We start from the raw sequence: 13,328 nt of genomic DNA on the forward strand, positions 1-13,328 counted from the left end.
AGTTTGTGCATGTGAACAAAAGAGAATGGCTCTCAATTAAGTCTGTAAGTGGTTAAGGAATTTATTTCAACAGTCCTCATTGGCTGCAAAAAGAGGTGGGTGTGACTTTTATGGAGGACTAGCTGATCAACGTCGAGGATGCAGTATTCACAATGTCACTGTGGAAAAAACAAAGTGGTGAATTGTGCTTAGACCTTGGTTTGGGGTCGAAACATGTCATGGCAAACATCTGCTGTCGTTACATTACATTTCTCCCCTACTCAAAATCATAAAAAATGTTTACACTTGATTACAGTAAAGAAAATAAATGTTAGCAAAGAAATATTAGCATACTGTTTGCTGTCTAAGACTCATCCTGGACCAGGGCCTGCTTTGAGGAGCCTTGCTTCCACTACCTTCTGTTTGTGCCATTGAAGCTGCTTGCCAGGTACTGCAGCAACCTCCACTTTGAAGTAAAAGCATAAGTAGCTCTTGAATGAGTTATCTACTTAGAAGCCACTCGCTTTATCGTGATAACAAAAATAAAAAAAACAGGAAAGGGACAAAGAAAAGAAACGCATGAGTGTTCTGGCTAAAAATAGATGAGTACGGGCAACTATACGTTCTGAGGAGAGGAGAGTTGTTCTGCTCATCATTCAGGGACCAGATCCAAAGCTCACTCCTCTCTTTTCTTTTCTTTCACTCCTTTCTTCTCGGAAAGGAGCAACATACCACAACATGAGTGTGTGGGAACGTTATTGAGGAACTGTGTGACAGTGTAGAGGCTGTGAATTCCATTTGTTATATAGCGCTGCATGTACATACTGCACCATTGGTGTCAGCAGTCAGTACTGGATGTGACTTACTGATCTTCTTATTACCAATTAAACAAATTGGAATGGAAAAGAGAGGGAAGGAGAGAGAGGGTGGAAGGGAAGAGAGGAGTGTGGGGGGGGACAAGATGAGCAACCAATACTTCGACGATAGTGTTTAAAGTGAAGGAAATCGGATTATGAAGTGGAAACAAGTCTCCATTCATATATTTCTGGAAGGGATGGAATGTTATTAGGAGCTAGTGTTATCGGCGAGTCATGTGATTGTCGCCCGTGGTGCTGAGTGGAGGGTTAACAAGGAGGAGCCGGTCTGTAACGGTCGACTTACGGTCCATCTGGACGCCCGCAGCTACTTCACCCATCGTCTCCGTTTCCTCCCTCCCTCAACCCATGCCTCCTTCCTTCTCTAAATCCTGCGAGAACATTTTTTTAAATAAATTGTCACTCAATGTAATCTGCGGCTTATTGCCAGGTTCTCTAAACTTCCCTCTGTGTCTCTCCTTCCTTTCTCCCATCTCCCTTTCCTCTATTAAGGCCAATCTGACCATTTCCCTCTATCACATGGGGCGTATGTGTGTTTGTGTGTATGTATATATTTGTGTGTGTGTAGGGGCAGATACCAGAGAGAGGTACTGAAGTGGGTGGAGGAGAAGAGTGATGTTCTCGCTCTCTTCTTTCTGTTCTATCTTCTCTCCCTCTCGGAAAGGTTTATATTTTATTAAATATGGCCCGTGCTTGTCTCCTTCTCCCACTGAAAGGCAAAGAAATGTGGGGGAGGGAGGGATGAAGGGAGGGAGGGGGAGGGGGAAAAAGAAAGACAGGAAAAGGGAGAAGAGAAAGGGAGAGAGGTTGAAATTGAGATGTACACTGAATATACAAAACACTATGTTCTTTCCATGACAGACTGACCAGGTGAAAGCCATTATCCCTTATTGACGTGACTTGTTAAATCCACTTCAAATCAGTGTAGATGAAGGGGATGAGACAGGTAATTTATTTTTATTTTTAAGCCATGAGACAATTGAGACATGGATTGTGCCATTCAGAGGGTGAATGGGCAAGACAAAAGATTTAAGTGCCTTTGAACAGGGTATGGTAGTAGGTGCCAGAGGCATTGGATTGTGTCTAGAACTGCAACGCTGCTGGGTTTTTCAAGCTCAACAGATTCCCGTGTGTATAAAGAATGGTCCACCCGCCAAAGGACATTCAGGCAATTTGACACAACTGTGGGAAAAGTTGGAGTCCACATGGGCCAGCATCCCTGTGGAACGCTTTCGACACGTTGTAGAGTCCATGCCCCGATGAATTGAGGCTGTTCTGAGGCTATTCTGGGAGGGGGTGAAAGTCAATATTAGGAAGGTGTTCGGTATATTCAGTGTATATATAAATAGAGAACGAGAAAGTAAGGAGTGACAATCGAAAGGGGAAGAAAGAAAGAGGATGTGAAGGAATGAAAGAGGTGGAGAAAGGAAGACATCTCAGGGTAAGAAGGTATGGAGAGAAGAGAGAGGTGGCAGGGCAAGGCTTCGCACTGCTTTCTGTGGTGTCGCTTTGATCTATGGTCTAATTAGCAGCGAGGAGATACATTCTATCTGGCAATCATTGTTTTATTATGGCTGAATCAAAAAGCAGCTCTAATGATTATAAATGAGAGAGCGGTGACAGACTCACTGAGAGAACTGTCCAGTCTGGCCTGAGAAAATGGACGAGAGAGAGAGAGAGGAGAGGAAAAGGAAGAGAAAGGATGATGGAAGGAAAGAATAAGAGGAGAGGCGAGTAACAGGGAGGTAGAATAAGATAAATTAGTGGGAAGAGACAGAAGGAGAGAAAAGAATGGGATGAGAATTGGAAGAAAAGTGAAGGGAAAGATAAAAAGGAGGGGATAGATGATGGTTGAGGAAGTGAAATGAGAGAAAATAGATATTCCTGAGCAATAGACACTAAGGGGAGCTAGACAGGGGATAGAGGGAGGGGATATTACTCCATCCCCCTCTGGATCTTCTGTCTTGGTTGTGCTTTGCTCAGATAAGACCCAGAGACGGCACACGAACGCGCTTTCATTACATCTCTCCCTCCCCCTCTCTCCTTTTCCACAGACCTCTCCCTTCCTCCACATCTCTCTCTCTCTCCCCCATCTTTCACTGACTGCGTCCCTCTTTCTCCCTCACTTCCTCTGCCTCCATGCACAGACCTCCCCCATCCCTCCTTCCCCTCCAAGCACCCAGACCTCTCCCTTCCTCCACATCTCTCCCTCTCTCCCCATCTCTCACTGCCTGCCTGCCTGCCTCCTTCTCCCTCCCTCCCTCCCTCCCTCTCTCTCTCTCTCTCTCTGCCTTCATGCACAGACCTCCCCCTCCCTCCCTCCAAGCACACAGACCTCTTCCTCCCCATATCCCCCTCTCCCTCTTCATCCCCACAGGCCTTTCCTGTTAATCAGGCCTTTCCCCCTCAGTTCCTCTCAACCACAAACATAACATACTAGAGTAGCCAGCACACCCCATGTCTTACAGATGGGAGAGCTAATCCGCATCATTTACTCTCCGAGCCGTGAAGGTAAGTCCATGTTGCTCCTTGGCCAGAGAGCCAGAGTCCGGGCTAGCACTGCTATGGTACCGCTACATAGCTAACGCTAGGCTATTCCGCTAATGTAGTAGCCGTCCCTGTGGCTCAGTTGGTAGAGCATGGTGTGTGCAACGCCAGGGTTGTGGGGTTCGATTCCCACGGGGGGCCAGTACAAAAATGCATGAAATGAAATGTATGCATTCACTACTGTAAGTCGCTCTGGATAAGAGCGTCTGCTAAATGACTAAAATGTAAATGTAATGTTATACACCGTTACAGTTGGAGGAAAGATAAGACTGAGGTTTTGTGTGTAATTGAATTGAGGTTGACCATTAGATGTGTCTGTAAATAAGAAGGCTGTCCAACCTGCATAGGCTGTAATCCTGTCTAGAGATTAGGTGTAACGGTCGAAAAGGGAAGCTCAGAGCTGGACTGTAAACAGACAGGGGTGTGTGTGTGTGTGTGTGTGTGTGTGTGTCTTTTTCAGGCTGAATCAGATGGATTATGTTTAATAGTAAAGCATCACTGTCAGTCAATTGGTTGGACAGTGGATATGCATTCATAAATATCTGATAATAAGTCTACGTATAAGATAAGTGTTTAGAGAGACAGGGTGTGTGTGTGTGTAAGAGATGACTGTATAGTGTATACAGGACTATGATGGGAGAGGGGAAGAAAAAGGAACCCGCTGTGCAAGAGTGTGTATGGTATGTGTAGGGGGAGGGAGTGGGCTCCAGTGTTTGAGCGTGTGTTTTTGCATGAGTGTGCATCTATGTTTGTGTGTATGTGACAAACATTGGCGGTCCCACTTGGTATTCCACTGTACGAGTGGCCGTGAAGGCGGGAGATGCGTGATTGATATGAACTGTTATGCTAATGTTGCATTTGGATATGTCGAACAACACTACATTTACATATCCATTCATTCAGCCTTCCTATGGACAGGAAACGGAAACACTGCCTGGCGCTATGTATACAGACAGCGTTGCCAATAGCTCCCAGTCAGCCATAAACAAATGGAGCTCAGCAGCAAGGATGAGAATGCATAAGAGTGTGTGTGTGTGTTTGTGTGGACATGTTTAACTACACTTCTAGTAAAAAAACAAAAATTGGACTAACTGGGGACATTTTGTTAGTCCTCAAAAGGTAAAATGCTATTTCTAGGGGGTTTAAGATTACAATTAGTATTCAGGTTAGAATTAGGTTAAGGTGGCCTCCCGAGTGGCAGGGGTCTAAGGCATTGCATTGCAGTACTAGAGGCGTCACTACAGATCAGGGTTCGATCCCGGGCTGTGTCGCAGTCGGGAGACCAATGAGGTGGCGAACAATTGACCCAGCGTCATCCGGGTTAGGGGACTGTTTGGCCGGCCGGGATGTCCTTGCCAAATCGCTCTTTAGCGACTCCTGTGGCGGGCCGGGCACATGCATGCTCATCACCAGTTGGACGGTGTTTCTTCCGACACATTGGTGTGGCTGCCTTCAGGGGTTATGCGAGCAGTGTGTCAAGAAGCAGTGTGGCTTGGCAGGATTTTGTTCAGAGGACGCATGGCTCTCGACCATCAACTCTCCCTAGTCCGTACTGGAGTTGCAGCGATGGGACAAGACTAACTACCAATTGGATATCAGGAAATTGGGGAGAAAAATGGGATACAAAAAAAAAGTTGCCCCCCAAAACGTAAACTCCTCCTCTGGACATATCTCAGCATCATTACAATGTATAGCAATCAGCTTCTTCCAACACTTCAAAGTGTAAACTGTTGGGACCCTGCCTTCAGCGGTCCTACAAACTTACTCACCTTTGACGTTTTCAAAAGGAAAGGTCAACTCAGGAGGTTGACCAAAATCAGGATCACAAAATCGGTGAAAAAAAAATAAAAAAAATAAATATAATCTTTACTTAACATTTGGGTTAGGAGCTAGGTTTAGGGTTAAGGTTAGGGTACGGGTTAGGGAAAATAGGATTTTGAATGGGGCTGAATTGTGTGTCTCCACAAGGTTATTTGTACACTAACACAAGGTTAGTGTACAGGCGTGCTTGTGTAGCGGGTTTACATCAACCAAGTCTTAATGAATTTACAAGACTTTAGCTCAGCGAATTAACACGGTCTTCTACAACAAATATGACTCGTTTCAAGAAGCTAGGCATATGTCGCACGTCACTACTTCAAAGGAATCGTTTTAATTTTATTTCATTTTTATATCAACGTGTTTTTTGGCAGAAATGCCTTCTGGAATGTGAACTTTCATGTGCCTTAATAACACACTTGTATGCCCCCTGTAAATATGAATAAAATTGTTAAATTACGAGCCTAGCTGGTTTAGTTACGGAAAAAGTCAGGAACATTCCCGCAAGCCATGATTGGCTGAGATAATAGTTGGGCTAGACATGCCGTGAGATGAGTTTGAATTGGTATGCCATGTAGCATGCTTCTGTCTAGAACATGAGCTCTCAGTATGTATAGAAAATCCTTTCTATTGCGGCTTTTTTGAACGATATGAAGAACTGAAAAAGTTTTGCTACTGCTCTCAACATTGCGGCCCTGAAGTTATCAGGCGTTATCGACAAATATTGGTGGAAAAAAGTTGTGATGGACTACTTTCTGGAAGACAATCGTGCCATGCCGACCCTCTGGGACTCTGAAAATGAATCAGATGATCAGGAAATCCTTGATTTAGGTAAAAACATTTTCAATGAACCAGACATTGTAGTCTTCTGATTACAGTGATGGGGAAGAAACACAGATCAACAGTGTTATTGTCACGGAAGAAGTTCAGAGTTTTGAAATCAGTGGAATGTCTGGTGGAAGCAGAGAGATGATTGCCAAACATGGAGAGAGTCAAAAAGAGAACAGGAGGCTGTTGTATAAAATACCTGTCTCTGGATTACATATTTAAACTAAGGGCAACCATGGCGTCCATGACAGAAGGAGAAGCGTTCATCCATGTATACGGGTAAGAGTCCGGCTCCATTTTCAGATATTATACATTTCTATTTTTTTCAGAAAGTTGTTTTCATTGCAAGATAAAGCGTACTGTTAGCTAGCTAGCTAACTTTGGCTGGTTGGCTCAGTAGCTAATGTTACGTGTATGATCTGTGTAGTAATATTATTTGTATCTCAGAAAGCCTTTTGCATTGCTAGTTATAGCCTAATGTTAGCTAGCTAGCTAACATTGAACCTAGTTGGTTAGCTTTAGCTACCTGCAGATTCATGCATGGTGCATGGTAGTATGAGTTGGGATTATGGTTCATTGTTTAGCTAGCTAGCTATATGTCTAAACAAAAGACTCCACTATGCAAGTAACCATTTCACTGTACTGTTTAAACCTTCTGTATCCTGTGCATGTGATAAATAGACATTGATTTTATTTGATACAGTGTGTGTTTACCAGAGACGGTAATGTGAAGAACAACATGACCTGCACCAAAGTTAGATTAGGATATAGGCCAAGGATTTTTACTGCAGCTTTTTGCTACTACTTTCACCACTTTTAGTCTTGAAATCTTTGGTTAATTACTACATCACCTTATTCACTCTGTTCGGGCCTCACATGTGAGGCCAGAACACATGTGAAACTTTAAAGCGGGGTGAGGATTAAGAGGGTGTGAACGATGCTGAATGTGTGTAGACAAAGAAGAGCTCTCCAGTAGGTGCACCAAACATTCACAGGCCATTTTCTCAAAAGTGGGGTGACAAGTTTATCAACTTTCAAAGCAGAATTACTTTCCCATTGTTCCTCAACTGCAGTGGGGGGAGGCTTAAGAGGGTGTGGACAATGCTGATATACAATTTTCTAGCTCTGAGTTTCTACTTCTATCCAATGCAAAAAAACACAATTTCAAATTTTGCTACGAAGGACTGAATCCAGGTAGTGGGTCACTAATGTGGGTTTAACATCCCCTAGTTACACATCCCCTACTCCTTAAGTCATGTAGGAGAAAAAAAAACTATGTTGGAATCGGGGTATGTGTATGTGAAGGAGGGACAGGAAATCGAGTGACACTCACCTCGGACACGTTGACGCGGCCCTCCTGGAAGGAGCAGTCGTTGGCGTTCTGGGTGCAGATGTGACGGTACTTACACCAGTGGCACGGGAAGGAACCGTTCACACACGACAGGCACCTGGGGGAGGACGGGTGGACAGAGAGCGTTAGGGGACACAGAAAACACTGGATGGGAAGTATCAACCCATATGGGCTGGGCACATGCAGCGTCAGAATGAAACAAACAAACAAACAATTAAATAAAATGCATCTCTCTTGCTGCGACCCTCTTAACCTCCCTCTAGCCATACTCTACCTGTCTTCTTGTTCAGTCTCTCACTTATCTTGATATTTACTTCTCTTTACTGTTATCCCCTCTCTGTACACATTTAGTATCCCTCTTTCTTAATCTCTTCCTCATCTCCCCCTCTCTATACTGTTCTATAGCCTCGCCGTATCAAGTTACCCTCTCTCCCTAAATGTTTTATCTTTACCTGTCTGTTTCCTCCCTAGTTCTCTCCCCCGTTGACAGTCTTCACCTCCACCTTTCTCTATCCATCCCCCACCTTTCTCTATCCATCCCCCAGTGTTTAATTCTCCCCATGGCTTTTAAACCTTCCCTCACCTTTTGTCTAAAGCCCCTTTCATCCTCCAGCTAAGAGCCATCGCTATTTAAATGCACCTGCTATAGCCCCGGTGCCCAGGGGAGGAGAGGGATGAACAGAGAGAAATAAAAGAGAGAAAATAGATCAATAGCAGGTGGGTCTCCCTGAGTGAGAGGGGGAAACGCCAGATATTGTGGGGGAGATGGAGAAAAGGGGGAGAGAAAGGGAGAGATATGAAAGAGAAAGACGGGTGGGGTGTAGCCAAGGGCCCTGTCTAGATGCCTCGTGGGACCGAGGTATCGACGGGGAGTCTGGGCTGGTATGTGTGTGCTCATGCAGTGGTGTGTGTAGGTGGGAATGGAGACATCTGACAGCTTCTTGTGTCTGGTTTACTGATGTGAGACACTGGTGCTTCATCGCCACCAGAAATAGGGATTGAACTCTCTGCTCTACAAAGCTAATGATTTCCTCACAAAAAAAATAAGAGTAAACATGTTAGTTACTTACTTATCTATCTTTTCTACTGTATTGAAAAGGCCAGCCAATTGTTGTCAGTCAACAAACTTCATTAAATCATCAACTGTCAACTTAAAAAAAATACATGAAATGTATCAAAAGCAGACAAACAATCTAAAACCAGACTGAAATTCTCTCCTGGTTAAAATTCTCATTTTCAATATGATCTGCATGGACCTAACGGATCTAGCTCAATCAATACCCGTACAAACACAACATGCACCAAAGTATGCTTCCCCGTTTAAAACGTCATTTCTGATTCTACGGCCGGCATGAGTAACAGCGTTTTATCTCACAGAGCCCTTAAAGTCGGATGTGATCTGAATCCATCAAACAAGACGCAGATTCATTTAGATCAATTAGGACGCTCGTTTGTTAAGTGTGTTCTCAAAGCGGTTGTTTCCAGCAGCCCCCCTCTTTGTAAGGATCAGAGGCCCAGGCTTTAATTCAATCCCACCGCGCCTTTAATTGACAAATTTAGCATTGTGCTGAGAGAGCCTGTCCATTAAGAATGAGCAATGGGCGGCTAAGGAAATCACAAGCCTCTTAATCTGACATGAGTGCAGTAGGGTGATTCATCAATGTAGAAAAAAAAGGGAGGAGGCTTGATTAGGCCAGGTCAAACTAAGCTATCTAGCCAAATGGTTTGCTTGCTTCTATGTTAGCATTTCTGTAAGGAAATAACAGGCCTCTTATTCCAGCATCAAAACAGGAGAGTGATTCATCAATGTAGAAACAAATGGGAGGAGGGTTTATAAAATTTTATTTCACCTTTAATTAACCAGGTAAGCTAGTTGAGAACAATTTCTAACTTACAACTGCGACCTGGCCAAGATAAAGCAAAGCAGTGCACCACAAACAACAACACAGAGTTACACATGGAATAAACAAGCGTACAGTCAATAACACAATAGAAAAAAGAGTATATACAGTGTGTGCAAATGGCGTGAGGAGGTAGGCAATAAATATGCAATAGAAGCGAAATAATTACAATTTAGCAGATTAACACTGGAGTGATAAATGAGCAGATGATGATGTGCAAGTAGAGATACTGGTGTGCAAAAGAGCAGAAAAGTAAATAAAAACAATATGGGGATGAGGTAGGTAGATTGGGTGGGCTATTTACAGATGGACTATGTACAGCTGCAGCGATCGGTTAGCTGCTCAGATAGCTGATGTTTAACCTGTTGGGGATAGGGGGCAGTATTTGCACGGCCGGATAAAAAACGTACCCGATTTAATCTGGTTACTACTCCTGCCCAGTAACTAGAATATGCATATAATTGTTTGATTTGGATAGAAAACACCCTAAAGTTTCTAAAACTGTTTGAATGGTGTCTGTGAGTATAACAGAACTCATTTGGCAGGCCAAAACCTGAGAAGATTCCAAACAGGAAGCGCTCTCTCTGACCATTTCATGGCCTTCTTGATCATCTCTAACCAAAACAGGGGATCTCTGGCATAACGTGACATTTTCTAACGCTCCCATAGGCTCTCAGAAGGCGCCAGAAAGATGAATGGTGGCTTTGCAGGCCATGGCTGAAAAACATTAGCGCATTTTGATAGTGGTCGATCTGAGGACAATGAGACTGGAGGCACGTGCACGAGCCGACACCATGTTTACTTTCTCTCTCTTTGAACGAAAACGACTCCCGGTCGGAATATTATCGCTTTTTTATGAGAAAAATAGCATAACAGCGGTTGACATGCTTCGAAGTACGGTAATGGAATATTTAGAATTTTTTTGTCACGAAACGCGTCGGGCGCGTCACCCTTCTTTACCCTTTGGATAGTGTCTTGAACGCACGAACAAAACGCCGCTATTTGGATATAACTATGGATTATTTGGGACCAAACCAACATTTGTTATTGAAGTAGAAGTCCTGGGAGTGCATTCTGATGAAGAACAGCAAAGGTAATCAAACCTTTCTAATAGTAAATCGGAGTTTGGTGAGTACCACACTTGGTGGGTGTCAAAATAGCTAGCCTGTGATGGCCGGGCTATCTACTCAGAATATTGCAAAATGTGCTTTCACCGAAAAGCTATTTTAAAATCGGACATAGCGAGTGCATAAAGGAGTTCTGTAGCTATAATTCTTAAAATAATTGTTATGTTTTTTGTGAACGTTTATCATGAGTAATTTAGTAAATTCACCGGAAGTGTTCGGTGGGAATGCTAGTCACATGCTAATGTAAAAAGCTGGTTTTTGATATAAATATGAACTTGATTGAACAAAACATGCATGTATTGTATAACATAATGTCCTAGGATTGTCATCTGATGAAGATCATCAAAGGTTAGTGCTGCATTTAGCTGTGGTTTGGGTTTATGTGACATTAAATGCTAGCTTGAAAAATGGGTGTCTGATTATTTCTGGCTGGGTACTCTGCTGACATAATCTAATGTTTTGCTTTCGTTGTAAAGTCTATTTGAAATCGGACAGTGTGGTTAGATTAACGAGAGTCTTGTCTTTAAAATGGTGTAAAATAGTCATATGTTTGAGAAATTGAAGTAATAGCATTTCTAAGGTATTTGAATATCGCGCCACGGGATTACACTGGCTGTTGAGTAGGTGGGACATATAAGTCATCAGCTTCAGCGAATTTTGCAATTCGTTCCAGTCACTGGCAGCAGAGGACTAGAAGGAAAGCGGCCAGGTGTTTGCTTTGGGGATGACCAGTGAGATATACCTGCTGGAGCGCGTGCTACGGGTCGGTGTTGTTATCTTGACCAGTGAGCTGAGATAAGACGGAGCTTTACCTAGCATAGCCAGTGGGTCTGCCAGGGGGTCTGGCGACGAATATGTAGCGAGGGCCAGCCGACAAGAGCATACAGGTCGCAGTGGTGGCTGGTATAAGGCGCTTTGGTAACAAAACAGATGGCACTGTGATAGGCTACATCCAATTTGCTGAGTAAAGTATTGGAAGCTATTTTGTAAATGACATCGCCGAAGTCGAAGATCGGTAGGATAGTCAGTTTTACTAGGGTAAGTTTGGCGGCGTGAGTGAAGGAGGCTTTGTTGCGAAATAGAAAGCCGATACTAGATTTGATTTTGGATTGGAGATGTTTGATATGAGTCTGGAAGGAGAGTTAACAGTCTAGCCTGACAACTAGGTATTTGTAGTTGTCCACGTATTCTAGTCCAGAACCGTCCAGAGTAGTGATGCTAGTCGGGCGGGCGGGTGCGGGCAGCGAACGGTTGAAAAGCATGCATTTGGTTTTGCTAGCATTTAAGAGCAGTTGGAGGCCACATAAGGAGTGTTGTATGGCATTGATGCTCGTTTGGAGGTGAGTTACCACAGTGTCCAAAGAAGGGCCAGATGTATACAGAATGGTGTCGTCTGCGTAGAGGTGAATAAGGGAATCACCCGCAGCAAAAGCGACGTCATTGATATATACAGAGAAAAGAGTCGGCCTGAGAATTGAACCCTGTGTCACCCCCATAGAGACTGCGAGAGGTCCGGACAACAGGCCCTCCGATTTGACACACTGAACTCTGTCTGCGAAGTAGTTGGTGAACCAGGCGAGGCAGTCATTTGAGAAACCAAGGCTATTGAGTCTGCCGATAAGAATACGGTGATTGACAGAGTCGAAAGCCTTGGCCAGGTCGATGAAGACGGCTGCACAGTATTGTCTTTTATCGATGACGGTTATGATATCATTTAGTGCCTTGAGCATGGCTGAGGTGCACCCGTGACCAGCTCGGAAACCGGATTGCACAGCAGAGAAGGTACGGTGGGATTCGAAATGGTCAGTGATCTGTTTATTAACTTGGCTTTCGAAGACTTTAGAGAGGCAGAGCAGGATGGATATAGGTCTATAACAGTTTGGGTCTAGAGTATCACCCCCTTTGAAGAGGGGGATGACCGTGGCAGCTTTCCAATCTTTAGGGATCTCGGACGATACGAAAGAGGTTGAACAGGCTGGTAATAGGGGTTGCAACAATGGCGGTGGATAGTATTAGAAATAGAAGGTCCAGATTGTCTAGCCCAGCTGATTTGTACGGGTCCAGGTTTTGCAGCTCTTTCAGAACATTTGCAATCTGGATTTGGGTGAAGGAGTAGCTGGGGAGGCTCGGGCAAGTAGCTGCGGGGGGGGATGGAGCTGTTGACTTTGGCTGGGGTAGCCAGGAGGAAAGCATGGCCAGCCGTAGAGCAATGCTTATTGAAATTTTCGATTATCATGGATTTATCGGTGGTGACTGTGTTACCTAGCCTCAGAGCAGTGGGCAGCTGGGAGGAGGTGCTCTTGTTCTCCATGGACTTTACAGTGTCCCAAAACTTTTTGGAGCTACAGGATGCAAATTTCTGTTTGAAAAAGCTAGCCTTTGCTTTCCTGACTGACTGCGTGTATTGGTTCCTGACTTCCCTGAACAGTTGCATATCGCGGGAACTATTCAATGCTATTTTAGTCCACCACAGGATGTTTTTGTGCTGGTCAAGGGCAGTCAGGTCTGGAGTGAACCAAGGCCTATATCTGTTCTTAGTTCTACATGTTTTTTAAAGTGGCATACTTATTTAAGATGGTGAGGAAATTACTTTTAAAGAACGACCAGGCATCCTTGACTGACGGGATGAAGTCAATATCCTTCCAGGATACGCGGGCCAGGTCGATTAGAAAGGGCTGCTCGCTTAAGTGTTTTAGGGAGCATTTGACAGTGATGAGGGGTGGTCGTTTGACCACGGACCCATAGCGGATGCAGGCAATGAGGCAGTGATCGCTGAGATCCTGATTGAAAACAGCAGAGGTGTATTTGGAGGGCAAGTTGGTCAGGATAATATCTATGAGGGTGCCCATGTTTACGGATTTAGGGTTGTACCTGGTGGGTTCCTTGATGATTTGTGTGAGAT

The 13,328-nt window shown here is 44.2% G+C and overlaps 1 protein-coding gene across 3 annotated transcripts in view; it reads right to left on the bottom strand.

Moving 5' to 3' along the window:
- The window catches only part of LOC106583586 (plexin-A1), a 373,995-nt gene that overhangs the window by 148,614 nt on the left and 212,053 nt on the right, over positions 1–13,328 (bottom strand). For all 3 annotated transcript variants that reach the window (XM_014167946.3, XM_082967657.1, XM_045705581.2), the window contains exon 9: positions 7,381–7,495. In XM_014167946.3, the coding sequence (XP_014023421.2) occupies positions 7,381–7,495 (115 nt within the window). The remainder of the gene's footprint in view (positions 1–7,380; positions 7,496–13,328) is intronic.

Source organism: Salmo salar, chromosome 22 (genome assembly GCF_965601325.2).
Source record: "Salmo salar chromosome 22, fSalSal1, whole genome shotgun sequence".
In the NCBI taxonomy this organism is placed as follows: domain Eukaryota; kingdom Metazoa; phylum Chordata; class Actinopteri; order Salmoniformes; family Salmonidae; genus Salmo; species Salmo salar.